General features: G+C 40.6%; 1 protein-coding gene across 1 annotated transcript in view; it reads right to left on the reverse strand.

The window, feature by feature from the left end:
• TTC39C (tetratricopeptide repeat domain 39C) overlaps positions 1-20,348 on the reverse strand; it is a 109,842-nt gene extending 89,494 nt beyond the window's left edge. Inside the window, exon 1 of the mRNA XM_049770065.1 lies at positions 20,135-20,348. Coding sequence (XP_049626022.1) covers positions 20,135-20,298 — 164 coding nt within the window. The 5' untranslated portion in view covers positions 20,299-20,348. The remainder of the gene's footprint in view (positions 1-20,134) is intronic.
• Between the last annotated feature and the right edge of the window lie 521 nt (positions 20,349-20,869).

Raw genomic sequence — 20,869 nt, forward strand, 5'->3', positions numbered from 1 at the left:
CATTTCCTGTTTGCAGCTGTTCAAAACATAATTAGAAATGAAGTAGACCAGGAATAAAAAGAGTACTACCATCTCAAATATGCTGACAATTGTCAACAACTGTTCTTGCTTTACATGCATGTACATACATGAAGTGCATACATGGTAGAAACTAAAAATATATACTTGCCCAGGTGTCCAGGTTAACTAACATTCGAGTAAGATCTGTGCCCTTCACCTATGAACAGCATGACAGTAGGCTCTTTGCCTGTATTTACAGAGGGTCCCTGAGATTTTCCCCAAACATCTTTATACCTAGTAATTCTAACAGTGCAATTATGTACTTCATAAAATTAAGGAACAAATGATAAAAATAATTAGATACTCCACAAAGACTGATAAAGGTACAGGGCTTGATCAATTCAGTGAGGATTTAGTGAGTGGAAGCTACTAAATGGAAAAGTTTAGGAGTCCTCCAGATTGCTTGGTAAGGAACTTCAATCCTGGGTTCCAATTTGAGGGCTTAAGTACTTGAAAAATCACAGGAATGCATTATAGGTGTGGTTCATGCAAGAAAGCCAACTAAATCCATCAGCAAACTCACGAAGGAAAGGTTTTGGCTCCACATCAAAAGTCAGAACAAAATGTTTCTGAGTTGTTCTTTCCTTTTTATACTGCCAGTTAAATAATCAGGTGGGGTGTTCTGACCTGGTGACAGGAAGTCTCCAATCTGCCCAAATAGTTCCTTTAACTTTTTCCGTATTCAAATAACCCTGTACATTTCTTTCCCAAGTGAGTTCTTGGTGATATTTCTCAATAGATGACAATTCCGTAGAGAAATCGTTATATTACCACACTCACCAGTGTGTTTCCTCTTTGTGTTTTCCTCCTCCCAGGAGCAAGAGACTCACAACCTTTTTGCATCCTCCTTCAACTCCCATGGCACAAAGCAAACCCAAACAGTCCTACTGACTCTACCTTCCAGAAGTCTCCTCCACGCAGGTTCCTGGCCTGACAGTCGCCACCTAAGTTCAACAATTACCTGCCCCCAAAATTACTGTAAGAAGTAGCTTCTAAAACAAAAGCCTTAAGTCTTTTATCTGCTGAAATACTGACTCCTGCCCCCGAAAAAAAAAAAATGGGGAAAGTCCATGATGTTGTATGGACAACAACTTTACTAGTATTGAGTCCCAATAGTTGCTTTTACTTTTTTCAGGAGCAGGGGTTTCAACCTGGGTGCCAGGAGATAATCAGCCAATGAGCTGCCCTGTTAGTTTATTTTTGAGGGGAGAGCTCCCAAGTGGTACACTGTGTCACAAGGCCACTGCTCACAATTGCTCAGCCCAGCAGTGCAGGCTGAGGGTGACTGCGCTGTTTGATGACTGGGTCAGAAGGCCATGCAGTGGGAGGGACTGAACTGGGGGGGAGGTTTCACACAAGGCATGTACACCAATCATTTAAGCCCACCTTATCTTCGCTTTTAACACTTCTAGGTTCAAGGAAGCAGCTTGATCCAGAATATTACTCACAGTGAAAAGCCTCCCCTCCAATTTTTCCTAATTCCTGTGGCCTTGAGTTTAAGGATGAGCAGGCTATTGAAGCCAATGGCCTTGAATAACTTATTTTAAGTCTGTTTCTTCATTTATAAGTCGTAGGTCTCAATATTACCTACTTCCCCTGGTGGGGAGGTACACAAAATAAGAATGCAGAACACAGTTCCAAGCACATAGTGATGCTCAGTAAATCTGATGGTGATACTTGGCTGAGGTCTCAACTGTATCCTCACATCCCAATCATATGTTGAGGCCTTCATCCCAAATAAGACTTTATATTTGGAGAAGGTCTTTTAGAGGCTAATGAAGGTAGGGTGAGTGAGATCTGGGGAATGCAGTGCCATGAGAAAAAGAAGAAACTTGTTCTTTGAGGAGTGCTCAGGACATAGACTGGGCAGGCCATCAGACCAGGGCAGTGCTGGTAGGCCGGTTCCTCACCAGCACCTGACCCTGGGCTTCTTCACCTCAGATTTCCAATCACAGGGACTAGGCAAAAACAATTTTATTTGTGTGAAGCCACCCTATCTATGAAAGGCTGATATTTGGCTACACAGCCTGAGCAGACTAAGATACGTGCTTTTGCTTCTATTTCTCCAGCTGTGACACCATTGAGATGAGAAGGGGCACCTCACCACTCTGGTTCCATTTTTAAGAGCAGAGAGAAGGTCTTTCTTTTTTTCTCTCTTTAATATTGATTAATGTAACTGGATCATAGGAGTATGTGACAACATGGAGTGAGTCAGTGCTAAACTCACAATAAAAATAACAAAGATTCCATGTACGTAAACTTCCATTCAACCTGGTGCTGTATAAGCCAGTATAATTATGCTTCAAAGGGCATAGATAGGTGGCATAGGAAGTAGCACTTTTTTGTTGTATTTTTACCAACTCCAGGCTAAGGTGCCACCTGCAGAAAAATCAACATGTAGCCCAAATAATAAAAAAATTGAGTGTCTTTTTTCTTGACCTTTTCTGTGGCACCTGCTAGTTGACAATGCTACAAGTAAAATAAATAAATAAGTAAAAGCCCCAGTCGCACTAGGATCTCCCAGAAGCACTGAATTCACAGAAGCAGTCCTGCCACTAACTCTGTCACCATCCCACTCTTACAGATAATTCTGTGTTTCAAAAGAATTTCTATCAAGTCTCAGTGCCAAAGGGGCAGTGCAGGTATTCAAGTATCTAAAAACACTGCACAGAGGTTGGTATAGTGTGTGTGTGTGTGTCTGTATGTGTGTCTTAAAATAAGGGCTCAGGCATGAGGCCCAGGGAAGACATTTGCCTTGCAGACATAGGCTGAGAGTTTGTGTGCCAGGTGTGATCTCGATGGCACTGCTGCTGATTCCCACCAGAACAGAAAGCATGAGCTCTTTGCACAGGGAAAACAATAGTGTATGAGCATCACAACCAATTATGTAGTTCCCCGTCCTCTACCAGTAAATACTTAAAGCAAAAAAAGTAAAGTGCAGAAGCACAGCAGCCGAACAGGGGAAGGAAGTAGGGCCAGAGAAAGTTATTATAGGCTTACTGTACTCTGCTAGTGAGATTATTTATCAGAGACCCTGGACTACTACTTCCTAACATGTCAGGCAAATCCTTATCAAAAGGGAATCACCTGTTTGAAGAGTGAGGAGTAAATGGCGCGTAGCCCAGGAAAATTCATGACTTATGGCATAGATTGTGCATTCTTCATTTACTGACTGAGCAACTATTACATGCCAGGTGTGGTAGTAAGGCTCCTAAAAACAAAAACAAAAAACTAGCAAAGTGATCTTAAAAAAATAAATGCAGGAAATTACATTTGTCCAATAACCTTTTAAAATGGTTATCAAAAACATGAAGCCCAAAGCAAATTTTACACTCAATGGTAAAAAAATAAAATGCTAAAAGATGAAATGCTCTAAGGCCAAGAGCAAAAGTTGGGTGCCAACTCTTAACCACTTCTATTCAATATGATAATAGAGGCATCTAAGATGAAAAAGAAGTAGCAAGTTTATATCGAGTTACAAATGTCATTGATTTATATTTATAAAATCCTGCAAATACCAGAAAAAAACTTCTAGGACTACTAAACTAGGCAGTCTCAGAATACAAAATCCACACATAAATCATTTTCATTTCCTTATACTAACAATTAACAATGCAAAAAAAATTAATGAAACAAAATCATGTACAATAGCATCAGAAAATTATTAAAACTAACTTTTGAGATAGTATAGTAATAATATCCCAAGGCAATAGAGACAAGGGCCATGAGGACTAGTCCATGGTAGGAAGTTTGCCACAAAGAGCCAGGAAGTGCAGTTAGGGCAGAGAAGGGACCACTGTGACAATAATAGTTGAAAATGATTACTCTGGGCAAGAACTGGGTGCTGAAAAGAGATAAAGCAATGTACATTATAACTCTTCAATAACAATATTGAAAATCACAGTATCTAAAAGGAAAAAAGAAGAAAGAGAGAGAAGGAATATGTCTGCCCCAAAGCAGGAGAAAGGAGAGGAAAACTGGGGACATTGGTGGCAGGAAAAGTGCATTGGTGAAGGTTGTGGTATATTGTATGACTGAAACTCAATCATGAACAATTTTGTAATTGTATATTGACTCTCATGATGATTCAATTAAAGAATTTATTTTAAAAACTTTGAAATCTAGTTTAACAAAGGATTGTATACTCAAAACTACAACATATTGCTGAAATAAATGAAATACACCAATAAATTATAAAGGGACCCCTGTTCATGGATCAGTAGACTTATTATTAACATGTCAATACTACCCAAAACTATTTACAAATTTAATGCAACCCCTTTAATGCCAATAACATTTCTGAAGAAATGAAACAATCCTAACAGACTCAGTAGACCCTGAATTGAAAAAGAACAAAGTTTAATGGCATTACATGTCCTGATCTAAAACTTATCAAAAAAACTACAATCATCAAAACAGTGCAGAAATCACACAATACCAGGCACAGATCAATGATATGGGAGCAAAGTCCACACATAAATCTTTGCAAGTGACTTTGACAAGAATGCCATGACCATTCAATCTTGGAAGAGTAGTCCTTTCAACAAAGGGTCCTGAGAAAAATTACCTACATGATGAAGAGTGAAATGAAATCCTTAGTCACAGGAAAGAACTCAGAAGGGACCAAACACCAGAATGTAAGAGCTAAAACGATCAAACTCAATAGAAGAAAAAAAACATAAAGAAAAAACTTTGTATTACTAGATTGGGTGATTTCTCAGGATGTCAGAAGCACAAACAACAGGAGGTAAATCAAGCTATCAGAAAATCTGATCTGCATCAAAGGGTACTATCAGCAAAGAGAAAACAATTTCAAGTCACATTTGATAATATCCAAACAATGAAAATGAATAAAGGATTAATGTAAACATTTCTCTGATGTTACACAAACAGGAAACATTCAACATTATTAATTATTAGAAAAAGCTCAAATCAAAATCATTAAATAACAACTCAGTCCCTTGAATAAGTTTAGTATCAAAAGGGAGAGATGTCCTGACAAAGGATGTGGAGAAATTGGTGACCTTGTGCCTGATAGTGGGAATGATAAATGGTTCCATACTTCAAAAGAATGATAAAGTAGGGGCCATAGAGATGGCACAGCTTTAGGGCGTTTGCCTAGTAAGCAGCCAATCAGGGACCAATGGTGGTTCGAATCCCGGCATCCCTATGGTCCCCCATACTGCCAGGAGTGATTTCTGAGCATAGAGCCAGGAGTAATCCCTGAGCACTACTGGGTGTGGCCCCCCCAAAAAAAGATAAAATAGTTCCTCAAAAAAATTAATATCGTGTATATGATCAATTGAACATTATTTAACTTTCAAAAAAAGGAACAACAAGGATAAATTTAAAGATACAGACTATGTGAAGTGAGCCAGTTACAAAAGGACAAACACTACATGACTATGCTTATATGAAGTACCTCGTAAGCTCAATTCAGGAAGACAGCAGAATAGAAGTTACCAGGGACAGAGGGGAATGAGCAATGGGAAGTTAGTTTACAGGGTGCCAGTTTTAGTTTAGGAAGAAGAACATTTTAGAGAGAGAAGGATGAAGTGGTAATTAAATAACCATTCAACTGTTCTTACCACCAATGAACTGTACAATTAAAATGAAAAACTTTTCTTATGTGTATTTTAGAAGACAAATACATTTTTAAAACATTAAAAGTTGTCAGTTATAAATGCTTAGGGAAATGAAAACGCAGATAAAATATTTAGTAGGCCATAGTTTAAGACATCATAAACAAACAACAAAATGCTTTGCCTGTGAAATTACTTTGAATATCTGACTAAAGCTGGCTTTCTTCTTATTCTAACTTATGAGGCAGAGTGAGAATTTTGCTATCCTTTGGTGAATTGTTCTGTTTCTTGCTAAGCTTAGAATAGCTTCCAATATTTTGGTCTTGTGCTGACGGCTATAAAATATTTCCCAGAGTTTCTTTAACAGAATCCACTTGCCAGTTTCACCCCCACCTCCATCTTGTTCACCACAACTGCTATGGAGGTTTCACCAGGCAGCCTGCAGCATAGGCAGAGTCTCAAATGGGAACTGGATCCATGCTTTCAGATGAGTGATCCCTTCTAGAAATCCATTTCTGCTTTATTTAAATTTCTTTTTTAGCACTGCCACCTTTTCCTTCACTAGATTTTCAGCTTTATTGGCCAGTTCCCTGTAAATTATTTTTTTTTATAAAACTTAGTGTGGATTGCCAGGAACATTGCATCATATGCATGAGGCTGTGGGTTCAATCCCCAGCACCAAATTTAAACAAAATGTAAGTCATGTGGTTCAGGTACAGGAAGTAGAAAGGCCATACTTTGCTAAAAGTGTAGGAGGAACTGACCAATAGATATGTAGTGATCATCATTGACAGACAGAGAAAGAAGTTATGTGATAGGTCCCTGATAATAGCATCTGTTACATTTGTAATAATTTGTAGGCTACAGAGCTATCAGCTTGCACATACAGTTACAATTCATAAACAAGGTCAAACTACTAGTGGGAAATTGGTAGTAGTTAACTTCTGGTCACAGAAATCCATGGGTATTCAAATCCATGGATAATACATATGCAAACAAAGCATGAGCAGTCTGTATAATTACAAACTGATGTAGAAATTTAGAGGAAAGGAAGATAGGTCTTAGAGGAGCTCAAAAATCTTACAGACCAGAGTAGACAGTGGTAGAGAGGCAGGAAAGAGCACAGCAATAGCTCTAGGCTACCGAGTAATACAACTGCCATGGTGTTGATAAAGTAAATGGCAGGTAACAAACATCCTTAAAGTTCATTAAAACCGAAATCACCACCTGCTTAAAACTATTTTACTTTGCCTTTTTTTATGACTAGAATATGTAAAGAAGAGAAATAAGCATATTTTAAAGTATGAATTCACTTAGTTCCATAAAGCTACTGTCAAGAAGGGACAGAGGGACTTTAAAATATAAAGGAAAAGATAGAGAATAAATGGTCAAGGGCAAACCACACAAAGTCAAGTCACACCACAGCAATTCAACCAAAGGCTCTAGGCCACATTCTGAGAGCAGAGGATGCCTGCAATAATTTTCTATGGCTGTTGTAATGAATCGCTACCAAAGATGGCTGCTTAACTTGAAAAAAATGTTTCCGATTGCTGGATTGCAACCAATTGTGATCCATTTTTCTGCACTGAAATCAAAGAGGAAAGTCACTGGGGAATCTTGGGAAAATCACATCCTGGACTAGACCAACTTCTGGTGGCTGCCTGCATACCTGAAGTTACAATGAACCACTGCTCTAATTCTCAAGGCCAAGATCGACAAACCTCTCACTTCCATTCTAATGAATATTCTCCTGTGCTTAAAATCTTTCTCTGCTTCTTTCCTAGGGTGCATTTATTCAACCCATGTGGATTGGCTATCCATCCAAATCATCTAAGATAATCTTCACATTTCAAAACCTTTAACTTAATTATATCTGCTAAACCCTCCTCCCCCTATAATTTTTTGCCATCTAAAGTTAACACTTAAAGATAAAAGGATCTGAGAAATGGGTATGTTTTGCAACTAAACACAGATATAATGATGAGTTTTAACAGAGAAACAATAAAATACTAGCCATTGGGTAAATATCACCATGGTGGAGGAGGGACAGAGAGATATGAGGAAGTCAATTAAATTTCTGCAATTGTCTAAGTAAGAAGTATCTTGGAATATGGTGGTAATAAAGAAGAAAAGAAAACATAGTCTAGATATGTTCAAGAGAAAAAACTGACAGATATCAAAAGTGAGAGGGAAGTGCTCAAAGGGTCTTCTAGAGTTGTTTATTTAACTTTATTTCAAAGGTGCTACCTATTCACTGTAGGAATGTTAGAAGACCAAATGGTCTTAAGACAAAGTGAAACTACTGACTTGCAATACTGCTGTTGGTGGGAAATGCTAGAGTACTAACAGGATACTTTCTGAGGAAGCAGGGGAAATTGCATGCACACTAGAGTGAGGGTCAGATCTTTCACTCACAAGCTGTATAGCTTGGACTCAGCAAACCCTTTTAAACATGCAACATGAGCCTAACAATACTTATTCTAAAGGCTGTTGAGAGAATTCGGTTGAGGATGAGATGTACCAAAGATGAAGCTTGTTACAATAAGCATTACTGTCATTCACAGCCACTCTATGAGGTAAATCAAAGACTTGCATGACTACAAGACTGTAAGACATTTAACTATCCTGATTCCTCTCCAGCTTTGCTATTTCATATTCATTTATTGCTAAGACCTGATGCTCATTTAGAGTTACAGATATGTTATGAAAATAACTATATTTTACAGTTTTCATGGCTGTATAAAGTGTTAAGAACATTAATTATCTTCCTGATTCATCAGTATTTGTTCTTCCTTTGTACTAAGTCATACAAATAGAAATTCAATTCAAGAATCTCCATTTTATGCAGATAGCAGCTGGAATCTACACTAATGAGCAGCCTACAGAGATTGTGAAAATCACACTTGATCAACTTGCTGAAAAGCCTGACTGACCAATTATTCAATAAGAGTTATTTTTACAGTACCAAAATGGATCAACAAGCTCTCGTCATTTCCTCACCTCTATGTTATATTCACCTCCCTTTGTGTATAACTGTAACTCACAAACTTCATTAGTACTGAGGTTTAAATACATGCAGTTGGTAATGCTCACTATTTTAGAGAGTTGTTCAGAAACGTTAAGGTTTCTCATTGTTTCATACTTAAGATGTTTAAGGTATAAACATATAAGGTATTCCAGGTATAAAATTGCTGATATAATCCTCATAAAATTTTAATAAACTAGTTCCTGGAAAATAACACTGAGCTTCATTCTAAAGAAGTGTATCTCTCACCAAGGTACCTACATGTTCCTTTTCATTTTAGTAAAGGACATGTAAAAAACATTTAATTCCTATTTACTTCATCATCAATAAACTTCCTGAACAATATTTTCAGACATTAGCAGAATAGCTCTTTGATGAAATTTTTTTTTTACTTAAAAAGTAAAACCCTCAAAACTCACCCAACATTTTTCCTCAGAAAAACCAGGGGCTGGAGCATTAGTACAGTGGTAGGGCATTTGCCTTGCAAGAGGCCGATCTAGGATGGACCTTGGTTCAATCCCCTGGCGTCCCTTATGATTCCCCAAGCCAGGGGCAATTTCTGAGTGTATAGCTAGGAGTAACCCCTGAGCGTCACAAAGTGTGGCCCAAAAAGAAAAAGGAAAGAAAAGAAAAAAAAAGAAAGAAAGAAAGAAAGAAAACCAACACCTTAAGTTAGCCTCAACTACTCTTCCATTAACTGACACACTTTGAGTTGTCACACAGGAATTACAGAAAAACAAAACTATCTTAGTACTTCTTGCTCTTTTCATATTAGCAATTTTTCCAAACACAAATCTCTAAATATTGCAGTACTCAACTTCTGACTAAACACACAGATTCTACCATAGCTTCCCTCTTTTTTTTGTTCTTAATATGCACTACTTCCAGAGGAGTAATTTTCAACTCACTTCATAATTATGATAATTCAAAGTAATGAGTATGTCAGCAATTATTACAGAAATAAAAAATTGTGCCCACATGGTTGTTAGCAGAAATAGATAGCATTCTCATATAAACAAACTCTTGTCTAAGCAACTAAATTGATGCAAACAGGCTATAATGTGCAGGAAAGTGAGAAAATCAATCTATTACTCCAACAATGGCAGGCTAGAAAAGCAGTCCATTATTTGCCTGAGAGACCAAAAGTTATAATACCAGACAAGTATAAAGCTGAGGAATTGAACATTATTTTAGATCTAAAGAAAGGTAAAAATTATTTACAAGCCACAATTCCTTACATCTCATAGATCAGCTAACAATATGTAGCTGCAGGTTCTGCAATTCACTGTCCAAAATGAGAAGAAGCCTGAAAGCTATGACAGTGACTCATTAAACCGGGAATAATCTGAAAGCAGCCAGGCAGCATGCACTAGTTTCATGATGCAATTGCTTCTCAAAACCTGAATCTGTTATTTAGCAAATTCAACTCAGATTCAGAAGCCAGATGTCAGTTTTTATCCAGTTAGAATAGTACCTAACATTTTACTAGTGAGAGAAAATTACAGAAACATTTAAAATCTGTGTACGTGGTGCTGGTTACATTACGGATGAATGATTTACATAAAATAAAAGCTGGGGAGTGACAGCTGAGATGAAGCAAGGAATTTGTGCACAAGGAATTTGTGCAATTCTAAAGCAAAGGGCATTTATCTAAATAATGCCCAAAGGGGAAGAGCAGCAAACCATACTCCTTCTCATAGGGGCTAAGGGAGAGAGACTCACTTCTCTGCAAGGTTCTACTCAGCAAAGGAATAAGGTGGTGGGAACATGCAGGCAGGAACAGGTTGACTTAAGATGATGCAGCTACATTTCCTCCATATATCTGTGTATCTGAGGCAACTGCAAAAAGAAAATTGTGTGTGGTTGGGGCACAGAGAGTGGTGTGGGCCCAACACAAGAAAACAGAAAAGAATGACAACACACTCTGCCCTATTTTCTCCTGTTTGGGAAGAATTGTTCTTGTAGTCCACTTCACTATGGGAACATGAGGTCAAATTATTCTGATTCCTGTATCTGTATTACTCAGCGTCTGTTCTCTTCTTGTGGACCAGTTTGCAGTCTGAGATACCAGCTAAGGAAGACCTAAGTGAGGCCACAGGTCAGGGGAACTAGTCTGTGAAACAGACACACCAAAGCTGGAGAGTCAAGAAGAGAAGAGCCCTTGGGAAGAAATGGTGAAAGGGTAAAGGAGGTACAAAGAGGAAGAGATCCTTCAAGTCAATTCTGCACAAAGAGTAAAGAGGGGAAGAAAGGACTCATGTGCAGTAATAGGGTCCAACATTGAAGGACCCCAGCCTCTGCCTTGACATGGAGAATAAGGAACTGTGAGGGTGTCTTCTCCACCTCAGCCCCTGGGCCAATTCGGGCAGCCCCTTCCATTCCTACAGCCCAACCTTAGCTGCAGAAGACCCCTGAGTTGTTCCCTAAGCCCCAGGATTTTGACTGCAGAGATTAAACTTTTTCCCAAGCCTAGCACTTCTCCAAGGAAGCACTTAGGAAAAGTGTGTGACTATTTTTGGACAACACAAGAACCCTGGTGGGATGAAAAAATCACAGCTCCCACCCTGCACAGCTTCTGAACATCTGACAGGCAACTAAGCTGAGGAACCATTTACAACAAACTTATCGCCCTTGACATAAGAGTTTTAGATCATTCTGGCTCTGCTTAAATAGACCCTCTATCAAGAGCTGTTCACGGCTTTAGAAAGTCATATCAGCACCCACAACAGTTTGTGACATGTGAGTTGCCTAGCACAGCTAGGCCAGCCTGCTTTAGGAACGCTCGTGGGCCAGCATTTGTTGGGGAGGCTGAAAACGTTTTAAAATATTTTCATATACTTCAAGCCAAGTCAATGATTAAAGATCCACAGAATACTGATTGTTAATGATCTCCATTAACACATTCATCTTATGCTTGCTATCCAAAAATTGTACATAGGAATTTGGGGACTGAGTGTTGGTGATAGTTCATAGGGCTGGATGCCTAGGCCCAAACACACAGCACTGCATGGGTGTGCCTTCCCTAAAAATGAGGGCATTGATTCTTATCTTTCTCCCTACCCTGAGACTGACCTCCTGAGTTATCTGCCTTCATCCAAGCATGCCTACCTTTTAAACGCCACTTTCTCAATTCATATGCTAATCCTCAACACTACTAAAGAATTCAGTCTCTAAAATACTTGGTGCAGAGGAACTTAAATATGGGGTGTCTGGTTTCTGCAACCATGTCAGTCATAACTCAGGTCCTAAAACAGGGAATTCATTTCCTGATATTACTGTCACAGGCATCCTAGCTCACTGCAGAAATAGCAAGCTTCCTTATTTACTCCACTTCAGCAGAGTCTTGCCTTGACAACTGACCCCTGCTTTCATGGAAATGATTTCTATATTCTCTTAACACATACAGCAAGGGGAAATCTATTTTTTGGGGGGGCACTAGTGCTTTCTAAATGCTCAAATCTATGAAATGATCTGCTAGTTTAAACTTAATTTATGCATTAGACACAGGTGAAGACTCTAACTTCGTTTTTTTCTGATAAATGTGTACTGAAATGCCACATCCTGAATTGAGTGTACCTGTGATTTCTTTTGACTTTTAAAAATAAGTCTTTTCAGGCATTCTGCTAACTCAGAACTCTATGTGTGAGTAGAAGAGTTCAGCTATCAATTTCATCTTAAAATCAGAGAAAAGAGAATTTACAATACTTATGTAAGTAGGTATATCAGTAGCTCAGTAGTTTTGGTACATGCCTTGTACACACAGGTCCCTGAGTCCAGTCACGTGAACCCCAGCATCACCTGCAACCACGGCATCACATAGTGAACACTGAGCAGCACAGAATCACTAGTTCTCACACTGACCTTGTATTGGCCAAGTATTTCCAAGAAAGGCCCTTAAGTCCCCTGAGCACTGCAGCTGACCTAAAACAAATTTTCAGGAAACATTTATAGTCCCCCACAAGCTCATCTGGAGCTCACTTCTGAGCACAGAATCAGAAATAGATCCTGAATACCACTAGGTGTAGCCCCAAAATTCAATAATGAAGAGAAATTCTTGCTCAAAAGAGGGACAAAGCTACCCAATCCACAGAATAGGACAGAGCTAGAAAACCACCAGCCACAAATAGAATTGGCCATGGTCTCCACCACACTTTGGGAAGGCATGCATTTTCTTCTTATACATTTTGATGTAAAACATGCATTCAAAATTCACTTGAAAGCATAGAATGCATTTACACACCTAATTAGAAGGTGTTTGGAAGCTAAATCTACTCCTTCCTTATCTCAAAAAGGCCTATGTCTGATCTGAGCCCTCATCAAATCATCCTGCTATGGAGCCACAAAGAGTATTAAAAAGAATAAGTGGGAGAAAAGGTGTAAGACAGCAATAGGTTCTTGCCCAAACAATCTCTACCCCTTCTACAGAGAAGAGCTGACAGCAGACAAGATTTTGAACAGAGAAATTCATCTTTGTTCCATATACAACTGATTTCTGCCCTTTCTTTCTGCTCTCCCTTGCCCTTTTGTTCAGGGTTTTGCTAAGTCCCACTTTTCCTGCTGGCTCTGAAGGAAATTAACCCTGGGAAAAGATACTATAGTGTAATCAATAGAACTCAGAACTGGATAGTACTGAGAAGGATGGTAGACATGGTATTATAGGACTCAATTTTTTTTAATTTTATTTTATTGTAACAATGGTGATCTATAGAGTTTTTCATGGCTGAATATCAGATATACAGTGAATCAGGGCCGTTCCTACCACAAGTGTCATTCTCACTCCACCAATGGACCCAGAGTGCATCCTATACCACCACCCATTGCCCCCTGGCCTGTCAGTATTAGGCCCCTTTAAATTTAGATTGTTCAAGTTTAGACCTCTTGATTCTATTGTCATTTACTTTGGCTTTGATATTTAGTTCTGTCCTTATTTTTTCCCTACCAATGCATATGAGACCACTTGGCCCCTGACTCCCAGCCTTTCTTAATTCCTTTTTTCTTAGTTTTATCAAAAAATGCAGAAATACATGATAAAACAAAGTAATCTGTGTCCCACGGTTCTATGAAAAAGGTGGGAGCCCCTATTTAAAAGATAAGAAATAAAAAAAGAAAAGAAAAGAAAAAATGTATGTGTCAGGGTTTTTTGTTTGTTTGTTTTTGTTTTTGCACAGGCACAGCAAAAGATGGGGAAAATAGAAAGGAAAAACCTTTGGCCTAAAAACAGGGAGACCTGAAGCATCCTGTCATATGACCAACTACAGGCTCCAGGCATACTAAGTTGTCTAACCCCAATGTCTTTCTTTGTGGATCCAGTAAAAGTTCTCAATGATGGTTGTTGCTGTTAGGTTTCTATAGTTAAATATCCTGTTTTTTTTTTGTTTTTGTTTTTGTTTTTGTTTTTTACAGACCACTGTTAAGTGAAATGCAGGGGAATTCTGTCCTGTAAGCGAGTTATTTCTGTTATCAAGTCATCATGGTGTCATATGAAACACTTGAGCAAGTCAGTGCCAGAGCAACATTAGGGCCTTCCCTGGTAGAAGTCCGATTCCTGGTGCTGGTGCAAAAACCCCTATTGGTTCCATAGATGGGATCCAAGGTTCAGAGGTGAATGGCAATGTCTGATCTATGACAAATGTTCACTAAATTTATTTGTTCCTATCCCTATTAGGTAAGAACTTGTTTCCACACATAATATTTCCCCATTTTAATGTGCTTATACAAAAAGGAACAATGCCACATGACACTACTGGTACATATGGAAGTAAAAGTAACAAGCTAAACAATTCCAATAACCTGGTTCTAACATGAATTCAGAACCCATAAAAAACTTATCAACTAGACATTCCTACTAAACAGATCCAAAAAAAGGAATGGGGAATACTGCCGCCACATGAGGAAATAAACAATAAGAACTATACCTATTAATGAAATACAACTAAAGAAATATATGAAGGAGATATACATGTCTCCTTTAAGTCTTTTAAAATAGTATTGGGTGGGGGATAAATTTGGATCACAGCATCAGCCTGCTCCATGATCTTGTGGGCCTGAAAAAATGGCTCCCAGCAGTCACGGATCAGGAAATGTCCTCAAGCTGGGGGTTTCTCAACAACCAAATCTGGTAGTGAGCACTTTTTTTTCTTTCATTTAAAAAAATGGTTAAGGTTAAGAGTCTTAGACACTTACTTTGGTCACAGTAAAAGTATAAAATTTTGTACATCAAAACTATAAATGTTAACAATTCTTGGAACTAGGCCTCTCCATACACTCCAGCAGCAAGGCATAGATTTGAACAGTTTGGGAGACACCAAATCACACAAAACATATAGGTAGCTGGAACTCTACTCTGTCCTCCCAAGTATCTGAAGACATTCTAGGGACAGAGCTTAGCTTAGCCCCTGCCTCACACATGTCACTTTCTGAGTCTGTCCAAAGAGTACTATGTTTAGTACTCGGATTTACCAAATTCTTGTGAAGGGGGTCAGAATACTTTAGTCTTTGCACACCACTGGGTCTCTGTCACTGTTCTTTCCCTTACTTCACTGCATAATCAGCCACAAAGAAATACATAATCAAATAAGTGTGTTTGTGTTTGTGTTCAAATAAAGTTTTATTTATAAAAACAAACAACAGGTCATAGTTTAATTATTCTGAGCCATCTCCATGGCACTAGAGGCTCCATATCAATAATAGTCTTAGAAATCAGGTCATAGACTTTATTTATTATGTGCCATACCCATAAACTAGCTTTTTTTATTTTGCTCTACACATTTATTTTATGCACCAACATGCCTTACTTGGCCTGAGTTTTCCTTGCTTTGAGTTTTTAATTAGGGTTTTTTGGCCATTTTAGCAAATTGTTCTTTACTCATGCATCTTTTTATCAACAAACATTCATTATAACCACAAAGTGTTTCTTGCAGTACTAAACAAAGCTTTTTAATATTAACAGCCAGAAATCCCAAATCACATTGGCAAGAATTAGCTATCTGAAGGTCAGAGAGAGTGCCAGGCAGGAGAAAAGAGGGGAACTGTAGAGAGGCAGGCAGACCAAGGGAGGTCTGGGGGAATAAGAGCCACAAAACTTTGTACAGCCTGGAAAATCTCCCGCTTTCCTCCCAGACTCAAGAGGACATTCTGTCTCTCCTGCTAGCTCTCAGTGCTAAAATGGCATATTGAAATCAATGAGAGAAAAAGACAGTGACCTGGGAATGCTGAGGCCGCCACACCAACAGGGATTATGATGGATGCGAAGGAAAAGAGTTGTCATGGGAAGGGCCTAGAGAGATAGCACAGCGGCATTTGCCTTGCAAGCAGCCGATCCAGGACCAAAGGTGGTTGGTTCGAATCCCGGTGTCCCATATGGTCCCCCGTGCCTGCCAGGAGCTATTTCTGAGCAGACAGCCAGGAGTCACCCCTGAGCACCGCCGGGTGTGGCCCAAAAACAAAACAAAACAAAAAAAAAAGAGTTGTCATGGTAAACAAATAAAAACATAAAACCGGGCCCGGAGAGATAGCACAGCGGCGTTTGCCTTGCAAGCAGCTGATCCAGGACCAAAGGTGGTTGGTTCGAATCCTGGTGTCCCATATGGTCCCCTGTGCCTGCCAGGAGCTATTTCTGAGCAGACAGCTAGGAGTAACCCCTGAGCACTGCTGGTTGTGGCCCAAAAACAAAACAAACAAACAAACAAAACATAAAACCAGGTGACAAGACATCCAGTACCAAAGGGACCCTGAAAGGCAGCACTGACTCACCAGAAGCGGGGACCAAACAAGGCATCTGAAAAAAATAACCAGTTGAGTAAGTCTTTCAGAGTGACAATCTAATAATACTGATCAGTTTGTGACTCTTGTTGCTCTTTCTCAGCCCATTTCCACTCCATCACCTCTCATATTTTCCTTTCCACCTCTCCATCCTCCCCTTCCAGCTCCTTCTTCGGAGCACTCTCTCAGACCTCATCATGATGATGCTAGGGTGTCATTCCTACACAGTTGGACATGATGCTTTTCCATTCAAAGACAGAATGAGCCTCTCACATCCCCCAGTATCCAACAAGCCTTTCCCGAATCTTGTGCTGTCTCTTGTGCACACAACGCAAATACTCAAGTGTCCTAAGGTCCGAGTGTGTGTCATACAGGCCAACTTCAATGAAGAGAATCGAATACCTTAATACCTTAATTGAGAGGAGGAAGCACTGAGACCCAGAATCCAAGAATCTTGTTTCACTTGGTCAATATCATGAAATTATACCTTTGACCTTGGACTCAAGAAAGGTACCAAAACAGTTCTAATGGGTTGCCACTTTAATAGCACCAGTTCGAGCATCAGGAACTATGAAGCCTGTCACATTTTTACTTTAGTTACAGTGGTAAATAGTGCAAGTACATTAAAAGATAAAAGTACTATAAGTACTACATTTTGAATTTGAAAGTCTTTTTTCTCTTTTGGTTTTTGGGTCACACCTGGTGATGCTCAGGAATTACTCCTGGCTATGCGCTCAGAAATCGTTCCTGGCTTGGGGAACCATATGGGACACTGGGGGATCAAACCAGGGTCCGTCCTAGGTTAGCACTTGCAAGGTAAGCACCCTACTGCTTGTGCCACCGCTCTGGTCCTTAATTTGAAAGTCTTTTGTCTCTAGAAAAGCTTCTACTGTCCATATGCTGATAATTCTCACAGCATAATCTCTGAATGATACAATCCAGGTTTTCCACTAATTCAGAATGACCCTCGTGATCATCTGTTTCTAAGAAGTAACTATCTCTGGTTAGGAAAGGAAGAAAAAAAGTAGCAACCTAGCAAGGCTAATAAGCGTCACTGTCACAATATAAATATATATATGACTTATATATATATATATTATGTTTATTAATATTCTAAAAGGCTTATTAGAAGATAACAACAATCATAAACAAGGCACTGGAATACCATATCTGGAGTTCTTTCTGTAGTTAAACTGAGAAATTAAAATTAAAATTCTAAATTTTCTAGTAAATCACTTCACTTTGGAACAAAAACAGAAGACTTCTGGTACATTTTTCTGATGTACTATGTGAGAATTCTCCTTAAATATAAAAGCTACTCACATATTTATCTTTTATTTTTCCAGTAACAACAAATTTAACAAGTATAAATATTAGCTACTGGTCATGAATGCTTACATTGTACCACCTATCATGGATTATTTATTTTAATTCTAATTATCATCCACTGATAAATGCTACTCCCTAAATCACAACTACAAAGTAGCAAACAGGATTGAGGAGGCTTGTCCAGGCCCACACGCTAAGCAATTGTGCTTTCCAAAAATAGTGAATAAGAAGTGCAATTTGGGAGGTAAAAAAAATTGCACGTCTGGCAAAGAAGTGGTTAAGACAATGCTACCTCAACCCATCCTTTATAAAGATTTGAAAAGTCACTAGAAAATAGTCAAAGAGCAAGTTTACAAAATATAATACATTTAGTGAACCAAATGTATCAATGGTATCATAAAAAGAAATTGATTTAGAACCACTGTGTTCTGTAACTAATCCATATTAAATACAGAAGCTCATTACATATTAATCTCATAAAACTGTCATAATAAATGCACCTTGCTATTTTATTACCACCAGGATAATGAGAGTAGAAAGGAATGTGCCTTGCATTATGGTTGAAAAAGAAATGATTGTGTTTTTTCCCTTTATATTTGATTCCCATTTCAATATATAAGTAAATAAAAGAGCTCAATGTCTAAATGATACTATTCATCCCAGGACACTTTTCCTCTCCTTAACTCTCAATACACTCAATTACTGAGATACCTCTTTTCAAGGTACATCTCTCGCAGTTGTTGCTGCAGAAAAGAAAATAAATTATCTGAATATTAATAATCTCTAATAACAATGTATAAGTTTCAAAACAGGCAAAGGTACTGTTATTTCATGCTTTCAGCATCTAAGATTTATGAGGTAGTATTTTAGTACACTAAGCAGCTTAGAGGGGGAGGAAAGGATTAAAATAAATTAACACAGGATATTTCCTAGTAAGGAGTACTGAAACATGCTCACTTTACATCTCCCTGAGTAACTAAAGTGTGAAAACATGACAAGTCTTTCCCAATCACTCTTGTACAGCACAAACTGGTAGTCTGAAAAGCCCATAGGGTTGTATATAAAACATTTTTATTTCCCTCATGAAGCACATTGGGAGAGGGTTAAACAGCCTGAGAGAGAGAAGGTGGGACTGGTAAACCCTCCCCACCCATCTCCAGGGAATAGCACCAGGCTGAACTCCTGCCTTGCAATCAAACTTGGATGCTATTAAAATAAAATATTCAGTATAAAGCCGTTTTATTTTCACATTTGGAACAGAGGTTTCAAAACTATCTTTAGTGAAAAGCTGACTGTGGAGAGATTTGCCTTGCAATTAAGAATGTGAGCTTTGAGCCCTGGCCTCCAATTACCTACCAAACCTCCAGGTCTACAAGTGTAAACTTCAGCACTTCAGACACCTACCTACAAGCCGCCCATCAACCCTAAGCCTTCACAGCACTCAGTGAGCAAATCACAAACTGGATTTGGAACCAGAAAGCAGAGATTTCTGGTCCACAGCGAAATTGAAGGCCCTTCCTACATCCCCAGAAAACAGCTACCAGATTCCTGGTTGATTTTTTTTTTAAACATTTGTTTGCTTTCTCTCATTTCCCATTTTTAAAAAAAAAAAAAACTAATAAAAATTTTGACTAGCATGCTTGCTTGCCCTTTTACGTTTACAGAGTTCAAATCCCTCCATTTTCTTCTTTTGCTGATCTGGAAACACTGTCATTTAGAGGGCTGAGCTCTGCAAGACAGGCAGAGAGAAGAGCCAGCAAGAGTTTGGCTGAGTTTTTTTGGTTATTAATTCCTGTGAGGTAATCGTACTAACGTTATGTTTTCAAACAATAAGAGCATTTGGAAAGCACGACGATGCAAAGTAAGGAAAGGCAGCAGAAAGGGGCTCGATGCAGCCGGCGAGCTCCGTGCGTGTCACAAAGGCTGCGGCCGGCAATCAACGCGAGTTCAAATCCCGACACTGCAAGTTCCGGACTCTCTGCCGCGTCAAATCGCATCTAGGTGCCCATTCCCGGAGCCAACTGGCTAGGAACCCCGCGGGACCCATTGAGAGAGCAACAGCAGGAAAATACGCAGGGCTCCCCATTCCAAGGGAGCTCGGAAGCCAGTGAACCAGACTGCAGGAGCCCGGACAGAATGCAGCGGCTCCCGGGGAAAGCAGGACAGCGCGGAACAGGGTGGTGGTGACCAGGGCGACCTAGCAAAGGCGCAGGAGACCATCTGGGGGGGGACGAACGAGGAGGACCTAGGGATCGGGGACAGATAGGGCCCGGGAACTGGTGCGCGGCAGGGGTCCCCACCCCAGGGGTCTCGGGGCTCAGCGACAGATGGGTGCGCGGGAATCGGCCCCGCGGGGGACGCAGGGCGCATCCGTCACCTGTATTGTTTGAAAAGCTGGTCCGACTCTCGGAAGCCGTTGTTGAGCAGCATATTGATGCCGGCCAGAGCTAGCTCGGCGTCCTGCAGCGGCCCCGCAGCCGCCGCGGCCGAGTCTCCTTCGTCCCGCCGCCGCCGCGGCCGCTGTTGCTCCGAGCCGGCCATGGGCGCGCCGAGCAGTGCGCAGGGCCCGGGCCAAGTGGGGAGCCGGCTGCGGCGGCCCCGCGCGCTCGCTCGCTGCTCGCGGCTCCGCTCTACCTGCCCCGGGCGGAGGGCGGGCCGGGAGGAGGAGCCCGCGCAGCTCGGCTGCAACGCGGCGGGGGCCGCGGGGATTACTCAGCAGCTGCCCGCCCGACCCCCGCCCGGCGCCGCGCCCCGACCCAGCCGGATCCGTTTCCGGGTGCCTCTCACCCCGCCGAGCCCGGCCCGCTTCCCCGCAGCACCCCCGGGGCCCCTCTGGGCCGGGCTCGCCGAGCTGCTAGGGCCCGGCCCTTCTCTCCAAGCGCCGGCCCTGGGGACGGTGGGGAAGCCCGGGGTGAGAGGTGGGATCTGGGCAGGGGGGATCAGTCGGTGCCGCAGTAAGAGCACCCCTGGCGCCAGAGGACCCCGTGATGCCAGGCGCCAGGACCCCCGACTTCATCCCCGCGCGCCCAGGCATCCAGTCCCCCCGGCTTGGGCCTCTCGGCACCTGCTGGATCGCAACTGCGAGGCCCAGGCTCGCGCGCGGTGTGGCCAG

The sequence above is a fragment of the Suncus etruscus genome, chromosome 3, assembly GCF_024139225.1.
Source record: "Suncus etruscus isolate mSunEtr1 chromosome 3, mSunEtr1.pri.cur, whole genome shotgun sequence".
NCBI lineage: Eukaryota > Metazoa > Chordata > Mammalia > Eulipotyphla > Soricidae > Suncus > Suncus etruscus.